General features: G+C 40.1%; 1 protein-coding gene and 3 non-coding genes across 5 annotated transcripts; 3 read left to right on the top strand and 1 right to left on the bottom strand.

Annotated features, from left to right (window-relative positions):
* Positions 1–2,961: 2,961 nt before the first annotated feature.
* Positions 2,962–7,413, bottom strand: HJV (hemojuvelin BMP co-receptor). Of its 2 annotated transcripts, none has more exons than XM_032464406.1 (4): positions 7,226–7,413; positions 5,733–5,937; positions 4,711–5,345; positions 2,962–4,223 (listed from the first exon to the last, which is right to left on the bottom strand). In XM_032464406.1, the coding sequence occupies exons 2-4, from the start codon at positions 5,827–5,829 to the stop codon at positions 3,600–3,602; spliced, it is 1,356 nt and encodes a 451-aa protein (XP_032320297.1). In that variant the 5' UTR covers positions 5,830–5,937; positions 7,226–7,413; the 3' UTR covers positions 2,962–3,599. The 2 variants fall into 2 exon arrangements, with proteins under 2 accessions (XP_032320297.1, XP_032320296.1); XM_032464405.1 differs by having other exon boundaries at positions 5,733–5,919; positions 7,226–7,410.
* A 14,756-nt stretch (positions 7,414–22,169) lies between these two features.
* Positions 22,170–22,241, top strand: TRNAE-CUC. Its single transcript has one exon. It is a non-coding gene; the product is annotated as a tRNA-Glu (tRNA).
* A 2,235-nt stretch (positions 22,242–24,476) lies between these two features.
* Positions 24,477–24,548, top strand: TRNAG-UCC. The gene has a single exon. It is a non-coding gene; the product is annotated as a tRNA-Gly (tRNA).
* Positions 24,549–25,393: 845 nt separating this feature from the next.
* Positions 25,394–25,465, top strand: TRNAH-GUG. Its single transcript has one exon. It is a non-coding gene; the product is annotated as a tRNA-His (tRNA).
* Positions 25,466–25,482: the final 17 nt, after the last annotated feature.

Here is a 25,482-nt window from a genome sequence, read left to right as displayed (position 1 = left end):
AGTATAAGAAGTTAAGGGGAAAGGCTGAAGACTGGCCAAAGTGGAAATGTCATCTCTTTTTAAAATCAAAATAATGTAACAAAATATAGTTAAAATCACACAATATTTAAAGCTTACACACACAAAAACAGCAGTCATCAGTTCCCTCTACTGAGATAATCTCTTCCAATTATTTCAGCTTTCTCATCTGATGTTTACTTCATATTTGTAAATTATATATTTCTCCTTTTATTTCTTAATGTAGAAATATTAGACAGTAAGTCGGATATTAAGCATCTTATATCACATTGTATCCCTACCTTCCCTTCCCTCTTACCTTATCCTCCCAATAGAGTTATCATCACAATTTTGGCCATATCAGTAGTCATATCAGTAGTCAGTGCTGACATGATTATTACTGTGTAAATAACATCAATTGTGGAGCCAAGCAGTGTATTTTGATTGTTTCATGTTCAAACAACCCTTTGTTGTGAAATTATAATTAAGTAATTTATTATGCACCTGTCTTCAGCTTATTTCTGAAATGACAGTTCTGTTAAGTTCTTACTAATGTTTTCTCTCAAATGGTCAACATATCAGATAATCAAAGAAATTAATTTTCTTTTTTTCTGGAGACTTGCCCCACCTCCACTGAGTAATTCTTTTTGGTCACCAGCGCCACCTTGCTGACTATTGGTGGAGTGGAAAGACAAAACTACGAGGCACAGAGTTGGTGTTTTTAAACCAGAAAATGTCCTTTCTATGGTCTCTGACCTTGCGAATGACAAGCTGGAGGAAGGAATAAGGTCCTTGTGTTAAGGGTAGAAGAGAGGGTTTAAAATAGTTAAATGTCCTCTCCCTTTGCCCTGTCATCCTATTCTTCTGCCTATTCTGTTGTATGAATTTGCCACAATTCGTGTATCCATTCACCTGTTGATGGACATTTGGGTTGTTTCCAGTTTTCAATTTTGGGTTATTATGGACAAAACTGTTACGAACATTTGTATGCAAGTCTTGGTGCAGACACATTATCATTTCTCTTGGCTCAGTACTTAGAGGTAGACTGTTTCGATTGTATGCTAAGGGTATACTTAACTTTTAAAGAAACTGCCAAACCATTTTACAAAGCAGTTGTACTATTTTGCATTCCCACCAGTAGCATGTGAGAGCTTCACAATTTGCCAACACTTACTTAATATGGTCAATCTTTTTTTTTTTGTCAGTCTTTTTAATTTTAGCTATCCTTGTGGGTGTGTTGTGTTTTCTCATTGTGGTTTTAATTTGATTTGCATTTCCATAATGAATAATTATGTTGGGCATCTTTTCGTGTGTTTATTTTGAGTTACCCATTTTTAAATAGTCCATTAGTAATAGGGTTAACCCTAAGTTAGGGCAAAGGAAGCAGTGTTACATGACAGGTGCCATAAAAGAATCTACTCACCAACTGGCTATGAAATTCTTCTTAACTTACTTGAAATTCCCACCTGAGGCATAAAGGTACATGCTCTTTTGAGCTGAGAGAACCCATATAAGGAGCAGTTTCTAAAAAAGATGTTTTGAATTGAAATGCCTAAGTTATCTGTAAGTGAAGACAGCAATGGGTATGCTTCCTCCCATTTTCTTCCATTAGAACAGCTTGTTTTCTAGATTAGCTAAAGGTCATTTTTATAAAGTACAGAGACTGTGCTTTGAGGGAATGGCAGAGTGGCTGGGGTCCTTGGAGAAAGTGGAAAGGCAGGAATAGGGGATAAAGAATTGCAAAAGAAATTTGAAATAGCAGACCAGACAGGACATCCTGTCTGGTAAGCCCTGGCCGGTGCCTGTATGTGTTCTGGAGGAGTATAGTCAGGTGGGTGAGACCGAGAGGAGAGGGAGGAGATAGGGTAAATGCACAAATGTATCGGAGGGTGGGGGCAGGCCCCAGGGAATGGAGTGCCTGAAGGGGAGACTGACACCAGAAACAGGGAAGATGCTGAATGTTAATGTTACCCTCTTCATAGTTTAGTTCCGAGGAGCACTATTACTTTAAAACATCTTGGGCTAGAACAGCTTCTGTTTTCAGTCTTCTCTTCGACCAGCTAGATCCCTTTAATTTGGGGCCTTTCCCCCTCTTTCCTCAGCTCTGTCTTTTGGGTTTCATGTGACAGAAGAAGAAAGTAGCTTTTGTGGTGGCGGCCACTGCATGCAACTCCCCTTCCCTGCGCGGCTCCGCAACCAAAATCTTCAGTGGCTGCTCCCCGGACAGTACAGTGCCGTGGGTAAGGGCCCAGGCCCTGGAGCCCCACTGCCTGGGTTCAGTTTCTGGCTCTCCCGTTTATTAGCTGTGTGACTGTGGGCAAGTGGCTTAATCATCCTGTACCTCAGTTTCCTTATCTAAAAATAGAGATAATCTGACCTTCTTTAAAGAGTTGTGAGGATTAAGTGAATTAATAATTTAAAAGTGTTTAGAACATGGGCTGGCAGGTTATAAGCTCTTGATAATGTTAGCTATTAATTGAATTTAAACTCCTTGGCCCCTCTTTCAAGGCACTTTATAATCCGGCCTCTGCCCGTCTACCCGTCTGTCTCATTATTTCTTGTCTACTTCATTTGAGTTTTGCTGGTTTCCTCACTGCATCATGAATCTATGCATAGTTCCACATGGCTTCCATTGCCTGGAAGGTCCTTAATTCAATTCCTACCCAGTCTTCAAAGATCACTTCAAATCCCATGTCCTCTATTACCTCTTATTACCAATTATTTCTTGAGTTCGCATCAATCATCTTCCCATTTGAGTTCATAGTGCCATAGAATTTAGTGAATAATTACACACTCATCACTCCTTCATATGAAACCGTTTTTGTCTCCCTAATAGCCTGTAAACTTCCTGAGTGCAGAAGCAATGTCTGATACTTCTGAGCTCTGTTTCAGTGGAGTGAACACCTTGCCTTTATTCCATTTCAAGTGTCTGTAAAGAGATTCAATGCAGGCAACAGAGGAGGATGTGGATAATTTATAGCTTTAATAACAGATTAATTAGGGGTGGGGATGATAGCTTCCTTCCTGTCTGTGGCACTCTCCAAAGACAGAGATTCCCTTCCCCAAAGGTCCGGACAACCCCTGCTTCATTTGTGAACCAAGAAAGCAGAACACATCTTACCCACATAAGCTTATCAAACAGACTCTTGCCCCTGTCATTTCCTCTTCTTTCCATCTTCCAAGAGAAAATATTAGATTTTGAGTTTCTGATGGGTTATGATCATGTCTTTCTCTTTCAGTTCTTCCCTGTTGAAAGTCTCAACCCTTAATTTTTCTACTGATCATCAGGACCCTTATAACCTCTAAGCTTGTAGGGGTGATCTCAGGAGTAGATGGACTGGAACAATTTGCTTATTATAAACAAGACTGGGAAAATTGGTGAAGAACCCCTACAGAGGTCTGGAATGCAGAAACCTTGCCCAGAATCCTTATTCTGTGATCATTTCAAGCCTGAACTGCAGCCTTACCTTACTCCAGATAAATGTCATTGTTTCATGTGTCTTCTAGTCCCCCACTGTTTCCTTCAGTGATTCTTTATGTTCTTCCTTGTCAATCTCTATCCCCAAATCATTTCTAAGCCAGTCACAGGATTGCTAGCCTAGTTATTGAGTGCAAAGCCACAGAACAAAGAGCCCAGAAAGGAGTGGGGCTAGGAGGGTTGCTGAGAAAAGAGGAACCCCCGCATCTGAGGGGAAGAGATGCAATTTTTCCAAGTCTGGCAGGAAGGCTCGGGCGTCCTCCAGAGCTGCCTGAGCTGCCACAGTAAAGTTGGGGTCACCAGAGATTAAAACATCAAAGACACAGGAATGGAAGTAAACGTCTTCAACTGGTAGCCCTTCCTTGCACAGCTGTCTGGCGGTATCAATGGTGATAGCTCCCCGACGACTGCGCTCTGAACGAGAAAGTCGCTGGCTTGGAGGGCATCCCCCAACACAGAGCTGCAGGTCCTGCTCAGCTGAGAAGGCCCTGGCCACATCCTCAGCTACTCTGATGGAGAAGGAGAGCTGCTTAGCTGTCTGCCGAATGATTATAGTTGTGCCAATATAGGCAGCTTGGATCTCCACATGGCTCCCAGGGTTAGCAGTTCGAATGGATAAACTTGAGCCCCCAGGTCTGTCACCTCCGTTGATAGATCCATCTTCAAAGGCTGCAGGAAGATTGTCCACCTCAGCCTGGTAGACCTTCTGATCGATGCATTCCTGCATGTTCTTAAATATAATGGTGAGCTGTGAGGGCAAGAGGGAAAACAGCTTATTTGGGGCGCTGTGCATCCCCCTCCACTTATCAGGCCTCATTACCTATTCAGGGATCTGATCCCAGCAGAGATGCAAGGCTTGTCATGGTCCTCACAATTCGATCCCTTCTTTATGTTCCAGTATTGCCTCAACCCTGCTCCACCCCTCTCTCCTTTTTGGTCTCAATTTCAGAGACTCCCACAGGAGAAGAAGCTTCCCTTCTGTAACTCCTCAACCCAGGGCTCAGCTTCCCTCTCCCCAACTTCCTTTTCAGTGTTTTCTGCTTTGGAGCAAAATTCCCACCGAGGGGAAGTGATTTACTGGAGCAAGTGTTGGGTGGGAGGGAGTGATTCAAGATGTGGAAGTAGTCGAGGAGGAAAGGGAATAGGGAGCATTGCTATGAAACAGTGGGAATGGCATGGGAGAGGTACCCGGGGGTGACCATGAGAGGGTCTGGAGGAGCAGCTGAGTCCCTGACCTTCCGGGTGGTGGTGGCGTTGGCCCCCGATGCCACGGGGGAGCTGGTGGCCTGGACAAAAAGGAAGTCATTATCCAGCAAGGGCCAGGCTCCTTGGACACGACACGTGTGAAAGTGGTGGTGGAAGCTGCGCACGTGGGGGTCCCCGAAGGAGGCGCAGTGCAGGAAGCCTGGGGGCCGACCGTGCAGCCGGGAAAACCGGCCTTCATAGTCACAGGGGTCAGGGGCTGGAGGGCCAGAGGACCTGACCGGGCCGGCGCCCGGCAGGGCGGGGCCTCGGGGCGGGGGAGGGGCGGTGGGGCCCTGGCGGGAGCAGTTGTGCTGGATCATCAGGTCTTCGATGCCGTGCACCGCAGAGTGGAAGGCAAGGTCCCCGCGGCAGGTGCGGGCCGTGCGCCGAGTGCAGAGTGCGTAGGAGCGGAGGGCTCGACAGAGGCCGCTGGAGCCCACCCCTCCACCCCGGCCTCCTCCTCCTCCTCCTCCTCCGCCTCCTCCTCCTCCTCCTCCGCCTCCTCCTCCTCCTCCTCCTCCTCCTCCTCCTCCTCGGAAGGCTCCAGGCGAACCCCCACCTCTAAGGCTCAGGGTGGACGATACATACTCAGCATTGCAGCGGAGGATCTTGCATTGAGAATGAGCTGAGGACGGAAGGGAGACAGGATTGTGAGATGGTCCCCAGGTCCCTGCTCTATCATGACTCTCCCAGATCCCATCAGGGAATGCAGCCGTTCCTAAAACCCAGCTGAGAGCCCTCCCCGGCCCCCAGCCCCCAGCCTCCGAGCCCTGTTCGCGTTCAGTCTTGCTGAAAACGTGCAAGCCCTGCTATATCTCTCCTGCTTGTTGACCGGGGCTTCCCAGCGCCCTTCCCAAGCCGGGTGGGACATAAAATACACCCATCTGAGAGTGGGGCAAGTGACTGCGGCGCCTCCGCACCCACCTCTTCTCACTCACACATGCTGGCATGCCACCCCTACATAACAGTCTACCCTCTAGATTCCCCAAACCCTTCCCTAACCCTTCCTTACCATGTCCACAGAGGAGCAGCAGGAGAGTGAGAGTGCTTAGAGTTGGGGGATTGCCATGGGGGGACCAGGCACTAGGGGACTGGCCTGGGTCCCCCATACCTAGCCAGCCAGGTCCCCCCAGGCTCCGGTTCTTTCCAGCTGATGACCCTCCTACCTAGGGAATTTTGACCGGACGTCCTGTAAGGGACTGAAAAAAGAAATTTGGCTGGGCATGGGGAAAGAGAAGAGTTGAAGACTGTTCAGAATGATGTGAAGAGAATCTGGTGCGATCAAGAAAAAGATAAGTAGACTGAAGTTCGGGGAGAATGGGGCTCTCCAAACTGGAAGTGCCTGTTAAGCCTTTGTGCCCTGCTCTTGTGGCCACTTTCCGGTCCCTTGTGCAATACCCCTAGGTGGGGGCGGAAGAAAGGTTGAGTGGACTCAGGGAGGCAGAGAGGCAGAGTCCACTGTATTGCCCCATTCTGAGCTACCACACAGCAGAAATGGCAAAAAAAAAAAAAAAAAAAAAAAAAGAAAAGAAAAGAAAAAAAAAGAGGAATCATGTGGATAGATCAGTGCGCTCCTCAGTAGAATTAGGATCTGAAAATACTTCAGAAACATGCCTCTTATTTGCCCCTCTCCGTTAGGAGGGGAGACCTCTAGGGGTCATTCATTTCTTTTCCTCCTTTGTGTCAGAATTTTAAGCAAGAAGGAGTTAGGGTGGTAGACCCACCCCCTCTCTAGAACATCAATATTCAAATGAAAAGGGAACCAGTCTCTTTTATTTACTCTAGAGAGCTGCAGTTACAATCCCTCTCTCTCGTGGAATAATGGGATGCAAACCAAGCATGCAGATCAATATTTGTTTGTTGTGAGTCAACAGTTCTTATAGTTTTCCAAACCCGACTGCAGAACCACTCCTTCCATTAATCTTCACTTTGCAAGTTTAGAAGTTTTCAGTCTTGATGAGGACGGGGCTTGGGGAGGGGCTAACTCCTTTTGCCAAACTACCCTCTCCTGGGGTAAGGATATGACTGAGAGACAGTCATGCAGAAGGGAGAATAGAATGATGGGACCAGAGTTGTGGGGAGAAGTCATTTACAACAAGGAGTAGCGCCCACCTTTGGAAGTCCAATGTGAAGGGCACTGCTAAGTGGGGGCAGGGTAGAAGGGTATCAGTGACTAATCATCTGAGGCTAAATTTGGCGTTGGTGAGAAAACCACAGAATAGGAGATGTGGGCAGCTCCTCCTGGAGAAGGAGACTTCATCAGAAGTCTTGAGGTAACAAGGTAAGGAGAACTAAGACTCTCAGGAGAGAGAGGGGGTTTAAACTTCTAATGGCCAGAAGCCAGAAGGAAATAAGACGGAAGAAGAAATGGAGATTGGGGCAACTTGGTAGGGAAGAGATCCTAGCTTTTGCACCAGAGACATCCAAGTAAGTGTCGTAATTTTATGAAGGTCTAACTTCAATCCAAAAGCTTATTAAAGGAATTGTAATTTCATTTTGACTTACTGTTTCCAGAGGTCAGACATTAGTCTGATATCCAATTCTCCAGCCATGACTGTCTACTCTGTCCATCAGCTCCAGCCAGGGGATCCCCCGTCTCGTTCTTCATGTCTCCCCCAGTTCCCCGGACCGGCTGCAATCTCACTGAGGTCAGGGAACCAGAGAAGGTCTGGTGTGGGGGGATGGGGGAGTATATGGCTGGCCGGAGTGCTGGACAGCTGAGCAGGGGAGGGAGGTGGCTACTGAGTTGACTGTTTTAAAAATAGCTAAGTCCAAAATTCCAGGAAGGTTGGTGGGGGTAGGGTGTGGGAATAGGGGGAGTGGGGAGGGCAGGAGGATTAGAAAGAATATGGAGTATAGGGTGCCAAGTGGGGGAGGTAGGGCAGAAATATGATAAGCAAATCAGATATCCAATTCAAGCTTATATAGTTCTAGTCACTGCCTACTCCAGGCAGCCCTCCAGCATTGTCAATAATGAGCTCCTGGCCTTTAAAAATTAGAGTGAACAGTTGTGTGACTTTTGTTCACCACCCTCATCCCTGCTGTATTGAATACTGTATTTAGTTTCTACAGAGCATATCTAGGAGGTAGCTGAATTTAAATAAGGTCCATAGCAGAGGTATTTCACAGCCCCTCCCCACTCTTTGCAGAGTATTTCAGAAGGACTAAAGAAGCCAGCTGTCTAGAGAAGAAATCTGAGCTCTGAGTTGTTTAGGATGAGGGTTTATTTCACTCTACCAGCTCAGATCCTTGCAGCTGTCTGTCCCCCTGCCTTCTCCATTTTCATTCCCTTCATTTATGTAGCAATTCCTCTTCCCAAACATACACACAAAAATATAACCTCCTGAGCTGCTGGAGGAGGAGGCTAGCAAAGGCAAAGAGACAGGCGGGGATACTAACCACTGTACCAACGAGGAGCTGTTAGCAAAGGCAAAGAGGTGAAGCAGGGATGGGGATAGAATTTTTTGAAGGATATCAATCCATAGAGGAGAGGAACTTAGGGAGATAAACTGAGGGAAAAAAAGAGATTCAGAAAGATACGTTTATGGAGTAACATAATCTTGTGACCTTTCAAGACAGTGGAAGGTAGTGATGTCCTGTTTTTGCAGCCGTAGGCATCAGACATCCTCATCTCTTAGTACTTGCCAAGTGAAATTGACACAAAGGCTGATTTCAAATAGTGTCCCTAAGGCATCTATCTGCATTAACTGACTCCACATTTAATTCAGAATCCGGAGGCCTACACAGTACTCTTCTCTTTGTTACACATATTATCTGGAAAATTTAGCTTTTCTCTCCACCACGTGAAACCATATCACAAGGGCTTTTACTACAAAAATGTAAAATGACCCAAACCAAACTATCCAAGTGACTTTAAAACACAGCAATTTGACCATGGCATCCCAAGTGGGATATAGTCTGAGAATAAAGAGGAGTGCAAAAATATTTTAAAGCGGTCATATTGTTGGTGGTAGTGTTGGTATTGTTATTCTGAAAGCATTGTAGGGGTATTGTGGGATAAAACAAATGAGTCTTTATGAAACAGGATTTTTGATGTGGAAGAAAAAGATAACAGATTTATGATGGATGAAATTAAGTAAAAACTCTATAATTCTGAATTTAAATTGGAAGTATAAGTCATAGTTACACTTTTATATATAACATATACTTAAAGTTTATAAAGACCTCAGTGGTGTATTTTATCTGAAAACATTCCCTAACTTTATCCTGAAAAGGCCTAGAAACAATAAGCCAGTAGCAATGAACACCCTTGTGTCCAATTTGAGTTATCTAAATACCATTTGCACTAAAAAAATTCCTTGGAGAAATGGCTGATTTCAGATATGGGACAGGAATTGTCCAAAGCAAGCAAGTGTTCAAAGACTATGACTATTGTATCAAAAGGCTTAGAAGCAACTAGAATAGTTCCCACTGGCCAAAGATGGGACAATTTGAGTGTCAAAATAGATGCTATCTGCAATAGACCTAAACATATTAGATATGCTTAAATCTGTGATTTCACAATGATACTTAAAAATAAAAACCTCATTGGTCATTGTTGGAGAATGATATGGGAACAACTCATTATTTTGAAACTGGAAAGAATCAAGCATTTATCCTAGTTTTCCTGGGGGAACTGAAGATGAGGGGAAATCTTCTCTTTATAGAAGTTTTCCAGCAAATAAATGAAGAAGGTATGGCATAATTACAATATCAACATTTTACAACTCGTAGTGAATTAATGTATCTAGGCAATGATAACAATAGCTGTTACCATCACAAAAGGAGAGACAAACGTGTCTTCCTGATCATAGGTGAATACCCAGTTCTGCCTATGAAGTAGTCTTGCAAAAAAACCCTTCAGTCTGAGTCTTATCAACCACTAGTCTAGAACTTACTATCTATTTACAAGACACGTGGGAGGCATCAAGTGATGCTTCAGAGATGCAAATCCAGACTGTGGGAATACTCTTTAGAACAAGTGACCTGGGTTCTTCAACTAATAAATTGGAAAAAAAAAAAAAAAAAGAAGAAGAAGAAGAAGAAGAAAAGATGGAGAGGGAAACTATAGACTAAATACATTTAAAGAGACATCAAACAGTTGCAGAGTATGAACTTTGTTGGATTCTAATTCAGGAAAACAAAAACGAAATTATGAGATAGTTGGAGGAACTTGAATGTTGATGAACATTTACTGGATCCTTAATGATTTATAAGGAATTATTGTTAAAGTTGTTGGTGTGATAAATGGTATTTTTAAAAAAATAAGTGCTTGTCTTTTAGAGATACATCTTGAAATATTTTCAGATGAAAAGATATGATAGCTGGGGTTTGCTTCCAAATAATTCAAGATGAGGGAGAACCAGGTGGAGGTAATGATAAAATAAGATTGAAACTTGAATTGATAATTGTTGAAACTGGGTTATGGAGATACAGGAATTCATTATATAAGTCTCTTTCTTTCGGTAAATGTTTGAAAATACCCATAGTAAAATTTTAAAGAAGGAAGCCATCTGTGGGCTCTTTGAGATTATTGAAGAAATTTGACCAATATCTTGTCAAATCTCATCTATTTCCGAGGTAAAAAAGAATTGGATTTATTGCTGCAGCAAGGGAGAGAGTGCTGCAGTGGAATTGTGGGATCATTTCAGTAGGGGAAATTAGAATTTGCCTTTTGTAGAGACGAGGCTTCTGTTGGATGATTCTGAATGAGAGTTTAAAATAGTAAGGGCCAATTTTGGATTGAATATTGTCAAAAAGAAAGAGTATTTCAATGATTGGGTATCTAAATTTCTATCTAGGATGCAGAAAGATTAAAGAAGGATTGGAGACAAAATTGGTTAAAATAACAAAAAAAGTAGCAACTACCCATGTTAAGAGGGAATGTTTGGACATTTTTGTTGTTGCAGAGTGGTCTTGTCTCTATTTAGTTCCAAACACAGTTGTGGTGTGGGTCTAATAAGCTGAGAGTTAATAATTGTCAACCTAGACTTCTACACTCAGCTAAAATATTATTCCAGAATTAAAAATGGGTAAAACATTTCAAATGATCCAAAACCTGAAGGAATTTACCACTAATAAATTCTAATTAAAATTACTGTTTAAGGGGGGAGGGTATAGTTCAAGTGGTAGAGTGCATGCTTAGCATGTATGAGGTCCTGGGTTCAATCCCCAGTACCTCCTCTAACAACAGATAAATAAGTAAACCTAATTTCCTCCCCCCACCAAAAGAAATAAAATACAAATTTTAAAAAATAAAGTTACTGTTTAAAATATTTACTACAGAAAGGATGGTTTTGAGCAAAGAAGAATGAATGAAGATGAGAGAGGGAATGGTAAACAAAGAGATAAATGTATCTAAATCTAAACAAAGAATTGCCGTATTTTAAAAATGACTGCTTAATGGCAGTGAAAAACACAATAATAACACATAAAACAGTAGAGGAATTATGATTAAAGCTGTCTTAGTTTCTCATATTGTTTTTGAGTGTCAAATTTGATTGGATTTATGCTTTAATAATTATGAATTGTGGGGGTAGGTACCAAAGTAACAAAAAAATAGAGTGTGTTATTTCTAAACCAAGAGGAGAAAAAAAAAAGGAATTAAAATAGCAAAATAAATATATATAATGGGGTACTACTCAGTCATAAAAAAGAATGAAATCTTGCAATTTGCAACAACATGGATTGACTTGGTGGGTATTATGCTAAGTGAAATAAGTCAGACAGAAAGACAAACACTGTATGATATCACTTATATGTGGAATCTAAGAAATACAACAAACTAGTGAATATAACAAAAAAGAAGCAGACTCAGATATAGAGAACAAACTAGTGGTTACCAGTGGGGAGAGGGAAGAGGGGAGCAGCAACATAGGGGTAGAGGATTAAGAGGTATAAGCCATTAAGTATAAAGTAAGCTACAAGGACATATTGTACAACATGGGGGAATAGCCATATTTTGTAATAGTATAAATGGAGTATAACCTTTAAAAATTGTGAATTGCTATGTTGTACAACAGTAACTTGTACAGCAACTATACTTCAATAAAAAAAGTAATATGGAAAAGTAACAAAATAAGGCTAAAACTTGATTATTCAAAAGAAGACAAGAAAGAAGGAGAAAAACAGAAGTATAAATCAAAACACAATGATAATGTCATAATCCAAATTTAAAAATCAGGTAGTTCTCACTGCTCTGTAGAAAATGATTTTGGTGGGTGGAGGTATATACCTCAGTGGTAGAGCTCATGCATGAAGTCCTGGATTCAATCCCCACTACCTCCATTAAAAAGAAAGGAGGAAAGAAAGAACAAACGAACGAAAGAAAATGATTTTGGAAGTAGGGGAAGAGTGGAAGCAGAGTCAGCCATTCAGGACTGTGACTGTGGCCATGGAAACAATGAGAAATGGTCAGTCTTGTCTCAGGTAAAGCTACAGGACTTCCTGATGCTCTGATATTGTTCTTGAGACTAACTGTTACTACTTTTGACAATGCCTGTTTTTAGAAGTAGATAAGATTACTTCTCTCGTGATTCTTATAAAGCCTTAGTCTGTTTTCTCTTAGTCTATGGCTCTTGATAGGAAAAGTTCCTCTGCTCTTCTAGAAGATAGTCACTCACTCTTTGTTGCACACTCAGGATGATTCGGAGCATGGTTCAGGTCTTTTGATCTTTCCCATTCCATTTACAGACCTATCTCCCTTACCCCTTTGACGTCATTTATATTGTAGTTTTAAGTTACTACATGCTCATTCAGTGTTCAGAATCTGTAAAGAAGCTGAAACAGGGAAGGTAGTGGAATGAGCTGGATAATTTGTATACTGTTTGTGCTGAGGTAAAAAAAAATCCCACCTGAGGGGCTGAGGGTGGAGCTATCTTTGAAAGCACAGACAAGGTTAGCTGACAGGAGATATGCAGCAAGAGGGTATTATGGTAGTTTTACAATAAGGGGGAAGTCTTGGAAATGGGTAGGGAGAATTGTCATGAGACAATAAAAACAGGTCTACCTTGGACAAGGCTAATCATGATACTAAAAGTAGTTTAAATAATAGCGTTGCTGAACATCTGCTGGTGCCAGATACTATGCGGAGTGAGCTGCATGATGATATTTCTAATCCTTATTACAACCCTGAGAGGTAGATTTTTATCCCTATTTTACAGATAAGGAAGCTGAAGCTCAGAGGACCATCTTGCCCAAGGTTTGCCTAATTCAGGTCCAGATTAACCTGACGCAGAAGCCAATACTCTTTGCATTATAATGTCTTTTATAGATTCAAAAGTGGCTGAGTTTAAAGTATGACAAGGGAAACAGAAAAAGTACAGATTTAGACAAGGATGTGCGAGAGTAGAACAGAGAAAACAACCCCTAGATCTTCAGATTAGAGTGCTGGCTAAGAGAATGGGCCCATCAGTAAGTGTAAGAACAGAAACAGCCTGGCATCCAGCTTTTATGTACCTAAGGAGTTCAACTGAATTCTAAAGTGTTTCACTCATTTAAACTACATAATTAAACCCCTAACTTCTAACAGTATGCTGGAAAAAAAATAGAAGACAGTAATTTCATAGCCTTTTATTTTGTGCCAATTAAAAAAAAAAAAGAAAACAAGATACTTTTTCAAATTCTTTTCAGATAAACCCAGTGGTGGCCATTACAGTATTCAGTTGATATAGGTATAAGGGCCTATTTGATAAATTCACCATATAATAAAAGTTGCCCTTTTGGGCAGCTTGATATATTTCCTTTTAAGAAGCAGTGAGAATTATATAACTCATTTTCTTTCTCTTTTTGTTTTAACTGTTTAGAAACCCAAAAGGAAATATAATGCTCAATTACAGTATTTATATTAGCTTGCGTTTTGCTATATATTTTGTCTTTTCTGTAGCTTTTGAATTTTCTGTTTTTAGGTTAGTTGTTTGTTATATTTTTTCTTGGTTACAAGTGAGGCTTTTTTTTTTTTTGCAGATTACTTCAAATTTAAATTAAAGTTAAAATAAAAGTAAATCAAATATTTTTGAAAGTGTGAGTTTAAATTTAAATGAAATAAAAAGGCATTCTTTTTTTGTAGCTTGGAATTTTTCCATTTTACCCATTTGGAGCAACTATATAAAGACACATTCTTTATACCACCTTTATCCACACATTTGATTTTTTTTTTATCAATTCCTGCAAAGGTGAAGAAAGCAGTGCTTGCAATTTCCTGTATTAAGATGAGAGTTCCCAAAATAAAATGTTTCTAAAATCAAAGACCGCCAGTGCAGAAAAAGATAGGTTTCCTTTTGTTGAACTTATTAGGATGTTGGCAGTGTCATTACTTGGGACTGAGAGTTTATAAATTAATGGTTCTTAACTTTTTTTGGATCACAAACTCCTTTTGTAAATCTAACAAGCAATAAGAGCCCTATCCTCAGAAAGATGCTCAAATATGTGTCCTTGACATTTTAACATAATTTCTTGGGGATATATATACCTCTTACTAGAGTGTTAAAATAGACAAGAGGTGATTCTTCACTGTGATACTGCCAAATCCTAGCCACCACCTAGTCTGGGAGCCTTTACTGGGGACAGTGGTAAGAGCAAGGTAGACACTTGCTAAATTAACCTTGAGAAAGTCAGTCAATATGTAGCTCAAAGCAATAACGGAACCATAGGCAGATTCTTCTTTTCCAGCTCCAAGATTATTTTACATTGCCTTTGAAGCAAGTCTACTGTGGCCCTCAAGCAGTTCTGAAAATCAAGTTGCTGAACACTATCCATTACAGTATATGTCCTATATTTTGTGTTGTGTTTTGTTTTGTTGTTTTTATACTGTTTTTATTTACTTTAAATTCCACCAAACATTGAGCTTAAGTATATGCTAGCCGTATGTTCAGATTTTTTAAATTGCACAATGTATTAAACAATTAGAGAAAATTTAAGAGGTGGTATAACTAGATATCTTTGCACATTTAGTGTCACAAGTATAGGGACAAGCCATGCACTTGGAGGAAAAACTTGTCCAGGAATAAACTGAGAGGTCCATGGTTGCTGACAGAATCTCCCCTTGACTTCAGACGAGACAAACCAACAAGTCTGTCAGTATACGAAAACCACTGAATTCAGGACAAACAGTAGCAACAGGATGGATAGTAAAGAATTAGCTTTTGTCGGTTCAGATTGGGGGTCTCAGTCTGTAGTGGGTAGGGCTGGCTGGAGGCTAGAAATGTCACAGCTCAAGTCTAGGATCTGTAGATTAGAACAGCAGCCTGGAGACAGAATGGTTAGTGCATTCTTCATAAAATCTCTGAGTTTTCAAACAAGTTCCTACGATGCTTTCCTCAAACAGGATTTTGTTTTGCTTTTTTGGTTTATATTCATTTCTATCTTGAGGTCTTATAGAGGCGAAAACTCACGGTTAACTATTTGGGTAGAACTCAATTCTGTTGCTGTAAAGTGTTTTTGTGTTTCATGCTTTTGTGGTGCAACATCCTGACCACTTACCCTCAGGTGAAGAATTAAGCACACTATTAAAAAAAAAATTATTATTTTGATGGAGCCAGCCATCAGAAGTTCCTAATCTCCACGGGAGCTGCAGAGCTTCTAACATCTGGAAAAGGGATTATTTTCTTGTTTGTAAAGGTGAATGTGTGTAACTGGTAAGTACGGAGCAGAGGCAGTGAAAGTAATAAAATTAAAAAAAAAGGAGAGATTAGGGTTCAAAACATATTGAGGTGTGTCATAGGGACCTTGAGTGTAAAGCTGACTTCAGTGCTTCTAGTGGGGCCTTACTGACATTGTGGGAGGGGCAAAGTGGGAATGTCCTGCCCAGTCCGGTGCGTTTAGCATTCTTGCCTCCCATCCCCTATCAGGTGCCTTCAGCATCCCCAGCCAATGTAAAACTTTAAATGCCAGGAATTCTAATGCTGGCTTCGCTGGGGTGCTGCAGTCATGCTAATGCTTCTTCACTTCCTCTGGTGGAATTAATTGCACTTTTTCCCATTCCCAGGAAGAGACTACCTCTTCTCTAGCCCTAATCAATTCTAGTTTTTGTTTGTTTGCAAAATCTTCCTACTTTTTAAAATGAAACTTTTTTGTTTTTTTAAAATACACATAACAAAATTTACTATCTTAACCATTTTTAAGTGTACAGCCCAGTTGTATTAAGTATGTTCACATCGTTGTGCAACCAATCTCCAGAACTCTTTTCATCTTGCAAAACTGAGACTCTATCCATAAATATACATTAAACTTTTTATTTTGAGATAATTATATGAGGCAGGTATAGCTCGGTGGTAGAATGCATGGCTGGTTCAATCCTCAGAACCTACATAAACAAACAAACAAACCTAATTACCTTCTCCACATCAAAAAAAAAAAAAAAAAAAAAGAGAGAGAGAGATAGAGAACTATAGCTTTACAAGCAGTTGAGCAGTTGTAAGAAATAATACAGGGAGATCCCAGGTACCCTTTATCCAGTTTCTCCCAATGGTAACACCATGCAAAATTATAGCACAATATTACAACCAAGATATTGGCACTGATACAGTCAAGATAAAGGACATTTCCATCACAAGGATCCCTCATACAGCCACATTCATTTCCCTCCCATCTCCATCTCTACCTTAACATCTAATCCATTCGCCATTTCCATAATTTCGTCATTTTAAGGATGTTATATAAACAGTTTACAGTATGTAACCTTTGTGGATTAGCTTTTTTCACCCAGCATAATTCTCTGGAGATTCATCCAGGTTGTGTGTTTATCAATAGTTTGTTCCTTTTTATGGCTGAGTAGTATTCCATGTATCACAGTTTGTTTAATCATTCACCTATTGAAGGACATCTGCCTTGTTTCCAATTTTTGGCCTTCGTTAATAGATCTGCTGTAAACATCTGTGGAAAGCGTTTTGTATGAACATTAATTTTTATTTCTCTGGGATAAATGTCCAGGAGTGCAATGCTAGGTCATGTGAAAATTGCATAGTTAAAAAAATTAAACTGTTTTTAAAAAATAAACTTCTCCAGAGTAGCTGTACCATTCTACATCCCCACAAGCAGTGTATGAGTGATCTGGTTTCTCTGCATTATTCTCACCAGCATTTGAGGTTGTCATTATTTTTCATTTCAACCATTCTAATGGGTATGTAGTCATATCTAATTGTGGTTTCAATTTGTATTTCCCTAATGGCTAGTAATGCTGAACATCTTTTCATGTGCTTATTTGCTATCTGTTTATTCTCTTTGGGGAAATGTTCCTTCATGTCTTTTGACTGTTTTCTCATTGAATTTTTTTATACTGTTGAAGTAAAGAGTTCTTATGTATTCTAGACAACAGTTCTTTGTTGGGTGTGTGAATTACACATATTTTATCCCAATTAGCAGCTTGTCTTTTCAGCCTCATAACAGGTCTTTTGAAGAGCAAACAGTAAATTTTGATGAAGTCTACTTTATTGGTTTTTCCTTTTACTGATCATGGTTTTGGTATCAAATCTTTGTCTAGCCCTGGATCATGAAGAGATTTTTTCTAAAAGTATTATACTTCCCATTAGGTTGGTGATCCTCTTTGAGTTAGTTTTTGTATAAGGTGTGAGACTTAGGTTGAGAGTTCTGTTTGTTAGCTTGCTTTTGGTTTTTGTTTGTTTGTTTGCCCATGGATGTCCAGTTTCTTCAGCAATGTAATTGGAAAAGCTGTTCTTTCTCCAATGAATTGCTTTTGAACCTTTGTGAAAAAAAATGAGTTGGCATATTTGTACGAGTCTACTGCTGGGTTCTCTGTTCTGTTTCATTGAGCTGTATATTTTTTCTTCTGCCAGTACCATACCATTCTTTTTTTTTGTTGTTGTTGGAACATATAAATGCCTTTATTTTACACAATAGGATCATTCCAAACACAAGTTGTGCGAAGCAGTACCATACCATCTTGACTACTGTAGCCCTTTAATAAGTCTTGAAAATGGGAAGCTGATATCTCCCATTTAATTCTTCTTTTTCAGAATGTGTTTTAGCTATTCTAGTTCCTTTGCCTTTCCACATAAGTTTTAGAATAATTTTGTCTGTATTTACAAAAAAATCTTGCTCGGATTTCCCCTTTACTAATTTTCCAAATTGTAGTAAAGTACACATACCATAAAGTTCACGATTTTAACCATTTTAAAGTGTACATTTAGTACATTCAAAATTTTGTGCAACCATTACCACTGTCTAGTTCTAGAATGTTTTCATCACCCCAGAAGGAAGCCCTGTACCAAAGGAAGTCGTTCTCCACCCTCTGGCAATTATGGATCTGCTTTCTGTCTCTATGGATTGGCCCATTCTGGACACTTTGTATAAATGGAATCATACAACATGTGACCTTTTATGTCTGGATTATTTCATTTAGCATAATGTTTTCGAGGTTCAACCAAATTGTAGCATATCAGTACTTCATCCCTTCTTATGTCCAAATAATATCCGAGTATATATACACACACACTACAGTTTGTTTAATCATTCACTCATTGATGGACGTTTGGGTTGTTTCTACCTTTTGACTGTTGTAAATAGCATGCTGCTATGGGTGGGCATGTGCAAGTATTTGGTATCTGCTTTCAGTTCTCTGGGATATATTCGGAGGAGTGAAATGACTGGTTTTGTTCTATATTTAACACATTGAGGAGCCACTAAACTGTTCTTCACAGCAGCTGCAACATTTTATATTCCTACCACCAGTGTATGAGGGTTCCGGTTTCACCTCATCCTCACCAACACTTGTTATTTTCCCTTTTAAAAATTATAGCCGTTCTGGAAAGTGTGAAGTGGTATCTTACTGTGTTACTGATTTGCATTTCCCTAGTGACTAATGGTACTGAGCATCTTTGCACGTACTTGCTGAATGAATGAATACCTTCTTTGGAGAAATTCTTTTCAAATCATTTGCTCATCTTTAAATTGAGTTGTTTGTCTTTTTGTTGTTGAGTTATAGCCCTTTCATTCTTAAAGGGTACTTTCACTGGATATAGGAACCTGGGTTACTGTCTTCTTTCAGTGCTTGAAAAATTTTATGCCACTTCTTCTGGCCTCCATGTCTCTCATGAGAAATTTGCTGTCATTCAAATTGTTTATCCCCTACAGGTAAGGTGTCATTTTTCACTGCTTTCAAAATATTTTTTCTGCTTTTAGTTTTCAGCAATTCGACTATAATGTCTTGACATGAATTTGTTTGGGTTTATCTTCTTTGGGGTTTTCTCTGCTTCTTGTATCTGTAGATTTATCCTCTGCTAAATATAAGTTTTCAGCCGTTATTCCTTTTAGTACTTTTTTTTTTTTTCAGTCCTATTCTTTTTCTCTCCTCCTTCTGGAAATCTGATGACACAAATGTTAGATCCTTTGTTATAATCCCACAAATCTCTGTGACTCTCTTCTCTTTCTTTTTCCATTCTGTTTTCTTTGTTGTTCAGACTGAGTAATTTCTATTGGTCTGTCTTTCAGTTCACCGATATTTTCCTCTGTCCCATCCACTGTGCTGTTGAGTCCATCCATTGAGGTATTGTTTTTATTTTACATTTTAGTTATGAAATTTCCATTTAGTTCTTTATAGATTCTGTTTCTTTGCTGGAACTTTTCTTTGCTGGTCTTTTTTTCTATTTTTTTTTTCTTTTCAAGCTTGTTCATAATTGCTTGTTGAAACATTTTTATAATGACTGCTTTAAAATCTTTGTCAGATAATTCTACCGTCTCTGTCATCTAGGTGTTGTCTGTTTTCTTTCAGTTCAAGATCTCCCTCATTCTTGATATTATTAGTGCTTTTTCATTAAAGCTTGGACATTTGGGACTCTGAATCTTATTTAAACTTTCTGTTTTAGTTGGCTTCTTCTGATACTAATCAGGCAGAGGAATTGGGGAGCAGGGTGCCTTGTTATAGCCAGGCAGGTATAGGAGTCTGGATTCCCCACGTGGTCTCCATTGACACCTGGAGAGGGGCTCCTCGTTACTGTTGGGCAGGTTAGGAGTTCCAGCTCCCCACAGGGCCTCCACTGATGGCAACCTTACTACTCCCCACATGGCCTCCACTGACACTGGGGGTAGGGGTGGCCTTGTTAGCACCAGGTGTTGGTGAAAGTACTGATTCTCTGTGAAGTTTCCTCGGACACTAATCCAGCAGGGAAGGGAAGGAACACTTCCTTATAGGCCTGGTGAGAGTGTAAGTCTAGGCCCCCCATCCCTCTGCTGGTGCAGGTAGGGGTGAGCCACGATTCTGTGGCATTTGGGTGGAGTAGAGCAGTTATTATCTAAAAGTTTTCTATTTTGCCGGGCTACCTCTTTCCTGGTCCTTTGGCTAGGAAGAGTGGGCTTTTGTTGTTATTGGTGTTCTGGTTTTGTTTGGTTTTATCTGGCTGTATCTGCTGGCATTTCCAGGTTCCTGGCTTCTTCAGCTGCAGGCCTGGGATATGTGAGGCAAAAAGAATACCCAGGAGAATCAGCACTGTGAGGTTCCTTGGGTTTTGAAGCCCCTAGTTGGTCTGCCTCTTCCTTTCCATCTCTCAGAGCCTCTTGTGTTTTTTCTATATGCAACGACCAGGGTTTTAGTTGTATTAGCAGGCAGAATAGGGAAAAGTACATCTACGCACTCTTCCTCAATCAGTTCTCTTTTATTCACTTGTTTATTTGTTTTTCTACTAGACTGTGAGCTCTTTAAGTGTATTTTTGTATCTTCAGTACCTAATCTGGCACTTAATCTATAAATGTTTGAAAAAAGGAAATAGAACATGGGATGAAGTGAGTGAGTTGCACTCTTCCCTCATCCGTCTTTAGGTGTGTGTTGCAAGGAAGAGGAGGAGGCTTAATCTTGTTCCAAATGATGAAATTTCTCCTGGTGCTTTGATGCTGAGAAAGGTGGCTAGTTCCAGGAGCCAATACTACCTCGTTTTTCATGTTCCAAAAATTACTGGCAGGTGGCACAGTAATTGATGAAAATGGACTTCTGACCAAAACAAGGAGGCTGATTTCCTTTGTGACACAGAGAAATACAATCTATTATCTTGCACCCACCCCAGATACAATCTCAAATTTTTGCTCTGAGGATTAGACACTTTTTTTTTTCAGCCTTGGAATACAGGTAGCTGCCTAGTGGGAACAGAGCTGGAGTAAAAGTAAGTGGGCTTTGTTAGGCTCCTTGGTAACATGTGACAACAGGATTACTTATTTTTTGTGAAAATAAATACCTAGCATTTGGTTAGTCTTCTCTCTAATTTCTGGCATTTAAACCTATATAGGAAGGTGGAGATTGGATGACTGGAGGACTAATATTTTCGTTAAATGACACTTTAACATTGATACTTTAAAAGCAAAACAAAGCAACAAAGAAATCCCACAAACACCCCGTATCCTACCACGCAGTTTTTCTGTCAGGCCCTGCTGTGTACACATCATTGATGATTCAATTTTTAATTCTTTTTCATTTATTATCAAAGATTTTTTCTGATGTTAGTGCATGAGGGTTACTTTTTAAAATTTCTATTTGAACTCGTGTAGAGTTAATCACACTGCAGTGATTTGACCAAAAAGGCCTGAGGGGAGGCTTTTGATTGTTTCATTTTTGGTTTTCTCAAATTTTTATTTTGAAAAATTTCAAACCTACTGAAAAGTTGAAAGTGTAAAATAATGAACATTTAATTACCCTTCACCTAGATTCATTGTTAACCTTTTGCCATATTTGCTTTCTTTTTGTCTCATAAAAGGTAATTTGTATATATTTATGTGTATGGCTTTAAAAGTTCTTTCAGTCTGGGTATGCAGCCCCGTTTTCATTTCTTTCTCCTTCCTCCTCTTCCTTCTTCGTAGTTATAAAATTTGAAGCTCCCAAACTCTGCCTTTCTCTTAGTCTCCCACGAGAGAGTTAAGCCCCAATCCTGCTGACCACCGAGCACCCATAGACTGAGTGATTTTCACTTGTGTGTAATGTAATATTCGTTTTGGCCAACAGAGTATGGTCTAAAGTCACACAAAATGGGAAATAAACAAGACAAACAAACAACATCAAACAACAACAACAACAAAACCTGCCCCTGGACTAGGACCTCCTAGCGTTTCTCACAGGATGGCTTTCAGGAAAAGTTCATGATTAACCTGCCAAAGCCCAACTGGAGACATTTTCTTTTCTGCGGATCGCAATTCGGGAAATCACTACAACTACAATGAAGTTGAGAGTTCTCTTTCTCAGTCTTTCGTTCTTTTCTCCGGACATTTGTCCCTGGTCTTGGGAACTCTGATCCTGTGTGCGCGATCCTTCCTCAGCTCTGGGAGCCATGCTTGGGAGTTCTCTCAAGCGTTTTCTGCTCCAAAAAGGAAATACGAAGATGAAGTAGTGTCAACGTGGATAAGGTCCAGCATTCAAAACTCCGAAAAATCTACGTAATTGAGGTAATAACAGGCGCCAAAAGGCAACGCACTTGAATTAGACTCATATATTCTCTAACGGACCGTTTCACTGTCGTCCCTGGTGGTCTAGTGGTTAGGATTCGGCGCTCTCACCGCCGCGGCCCGGGTTCGATTCCCGGCCAGGGAAGAATGTTTTTCTAATTTTCTCCTGCCTTTGATGACTTACTTTTTGTTTTTCCAGTCAGATCCCACATGGGAGACCGCAGCTGAAACACAGGCAATGCAGAAAAGCACAAAGAAAAAATCGCTGATAATTCTACCGCCCACCGAAAACTATTACCCAGTTTTTTGGGGTTTTTTGTTTGTTTTTGGTCAGAAAGAAAAATAAATTTATTTCAAGTGACTTGAAACCTAGCATTTGACTGCAATTTACCAGATATGCCCGAAAGACGAAATTAACATCGAAGAAATCTGTTACCCAGTTTTTGAAACAGAAAATAGAACGGTATACATACTGTTTTACTCTCAGCTATTTTTTCATTAGCAGCTTTTTATAATTTTTTAAAATTGAAGTATAGTTGATTATTACCAGCTATTTTTAAAGTTAGTATCTTTTTAACACTTTGCGGTGGAAAGAAGTGTACTTCAGCAACATATTTTCTTTCAATTTAATTATTTAATTTTTTAGAAAGGTAATATATTTAGGTTTTTAGGATTCAAATATGCAAAAGAGCATAGCTGATAAACCTAATTTTCACCTCCACCGTCTAGTTTTCTTTTAATAAGGCAGCCAGTGTTAAGGTTTGTAATTATATTGTAAATATTTTACGCAAATACAAGTATATGCGTACGTATGTATACATTTTAAGAACGCTCCCCATCCCCCCACCCCAACATTAGTGATAGCAATCCGTACACATTTTCCTAAACTTTGCCTTTTTTACTTAATATTTTGGAAATAGTTCTAGATTAGACAGAGCTTCCTCATTCTGTTTTATGGCACATAGTATTCCATTGTACTGATAGCCCATAATTAACAGAGCCGGCTTCCTACTGATGACAGGTTATTCTAATCCTTTGCTATTACAAACAAGTGCTGCTGTAAATAATCTCCTATATATGTCATTTTGCACGTGTGTGGAATAAATGTCTAAGAATTGAAATGCTGATTCAAAAGGTATGTGCATATGTGAAAGTGTAGTAGCAATGTACCTCCTTAGAGGTCGTTCCAATTTACACTCCCACCAACAATGTACATATAAATATAATTAAAAAAAAAAAAACTCGTGTTTTTTCATCAAAATGGAGTTGATCAATCACATTTCTGGACTTTCACTTTTTCCCTCCTAAAATTTTGGTTTTACAAATAACACTTCGATGAGTATCTGTGTAAATACATCTTTGTGTAGAGCCTTAGATAATTGCTTTAGGATAAACTCATAGATGTGGAATTACCACTTCATATCTTATATTAAATGGATTAAAGAATTAAATGTAAGAACTGAAATAATTAAAAATTAGAGGATAATTATTTTAATATTGGGCTGGAGAAAACTTTTTCAAGGTAAAAGCAAAGGCAGAAACCATAAGGGGTAAAACTGACAGGTTTGACCACATAAAAACAGAAAACTGCCCATCTGCAAATCCTATAAATAATATTAAAAAACAAATGGAAAACTGTTATAAATCAGTAATATACACATGATATAATTACCCAATAGGAAAAATAGACAAAACATAAGACTTGGTCTCAAAACTAATACAAATAATTAGTAAGTTTATGAAAAATGATCAACCTCAATAGTAATAGAATAAATGCAAATTAAAAAGAGACTCCAAATTTTTATGCTGCCTTTTCGTAAAGATAAAAAGAATGATGATATCTAGTTAACTGATGTAATTTGGTAATATTCACTGAAAAGAAAATTGGTGACACACAGCAATTTGGCAATATGTGTCCAAATTGGTGACACACAGCAATTTGGCAGTATGTATCCAAAACTTTAAAATGTATGTATCTTTTCAATTGCAACTTTATCTTTATGCATTTGTGTTGAGGAACACTCTCAAATGCGTAACGATATGGATGCGCAACATACCATTACATATTTGAGAGTGTTTCCTCAGCATAAAGAGGTTAACTTCCGCATTAAGGCCTTAACTCGTCTACTGGATTTCAGAGGCCCCTTTTAAACGGCAGTAGATGAAGTAGAATTGACTTTCCTTAAACCTCTGAGATAGTAAGAAACTACCACGGAATTTTCAATAGGATCATAGGAGAAATCCTAAAGACCTTCTTTTCCTCTTCATCCTTTGGTTTTGTGTTGAAGTTTCAACATAAATCCCAAAATCTGCAAGAAAGTGTAAGACCAAAACCTGAAAAACTAGTCATAAGTAAGCATCCGGAATTTGTTTGCTGCAGGCGTTGGTGGTATAGTGGTGAGCATAGCTGCCTTCCAAGCAGTTGACCCGGGTTCGATTCCCGGCCAACGCATTGATATGTTCTTTTTTCTCGAGACTTTGAGTAGACCATTAGTAGGGGAGCTGGCAAAAGCTTTTCGTTCTGAGACTCCCGAGCCCTCGAGGAGTATGTACCGAGAGCGAAACCCCATGTTTCTTGTAACTGGACCCCACCAAGAGAAGCCCGTGTGCTGACTTTGGCCGCTTGCTTCGCACCGGTTACAGTAATTATCCTTTTGGGGTCTTTGAGGATTATGTGAAATCCAGGAGGCTGCTCGGATTTATTTTTCTGAATACTCGGGCGAGGAGGGGCGGAGCTCAGATTTACAGAAAACTCAAAATAAGGAAGTCGCCCAAAGAGTTCCTGAGAGAGAGCAAGGGAAGCAAAAAAAAAAAAAAAAAAAAAAAGGAGGGGGGCGTGTGGAGAGGGTAACCTCAAGCCCTTTCCCAGTTCACCAGTTCCGCTTCTCGTACGGTTCCACCATTCCGGGGGCAGAAAACTCAATTCCAGGGTACAAGTTGGAGAACTAATAGGAAAATACCCTGGGGCTGCCTAGGCAGGGCGGCTTGATTCTTTGAAGAGAAGTGACAAGAAGAGGGAGACTGGGGATGCGGTCCCCGGACTGCAGGCGACGCTCAAGTCAGGACCTGGGAGTGCCGTGGTCCAGCGGAGGGGTCGATGCTGGCACTGGCACCATGCACGGAATTCTGAGACCCAGATCCAGGTGTCAGGGCTTCGAGATTGTGGAGAGGAAATGTTCGGCATTTTAACCTATGCGAATCACGTAAACCAGGCAAAGAAAGCCGCAGCACGAGGTAGACATCCCTGCTTCAAAAGATATTAAATCCAGCTGCAGTGCGCCGCCTCTCGGGTGGCGCGCCGTGATCGTATAGTGGTTAGTACTCTGCGTTGTGGCCGCAGCAACCTCGGTTCGAATCCGAGTCACGGCACGTAGTTATGCCTTGCC

The sequence above is a fragment of the Camelus ferus genome, chromosome 21, assembly GCF_009834535.1.
Source record: "Camelus ferus isolate YT-003-E chromosome 21, BCGSAC_Cfer_1.0, whole genome shotgun sequence".
Lineage (NCBI taxonomy): Eukaryota > Metazoa > Chordata > Mammalia > Artiodactyla > Camelidae > Camelus > Camelus ferus.
The sequence above is the reverse complement of the archived record's forward strand: the minus strand, read 5'-3'. Positions and strand labels throughout refer to the sequence as shown.

Bases quoted from the DNA above. Each gene is read 5' to 3' on its own strand.
- HJV (XM_032464406.1), bottom strand. From the start codon at position 5,829: ATGGGGGACCCAGGCCAGTCCCCTAGTGCCTGGTCCCCCCATGGCAAT. The intron at 5,346-5,732 runs GTAAGGAAGGGT...TTCCGTCCTCAG, and splicing joins GCTGCTCCTCTGTGGACATG to CTCATTCTCAATGCAAGATC. The intron at 4,224-4,710 runs GTCAGGGACTCA...TTGCCCTCACAG, and splicing joins ACGCCACCACCACCCGGAAG to CTCACCATTATATTTAAGAA.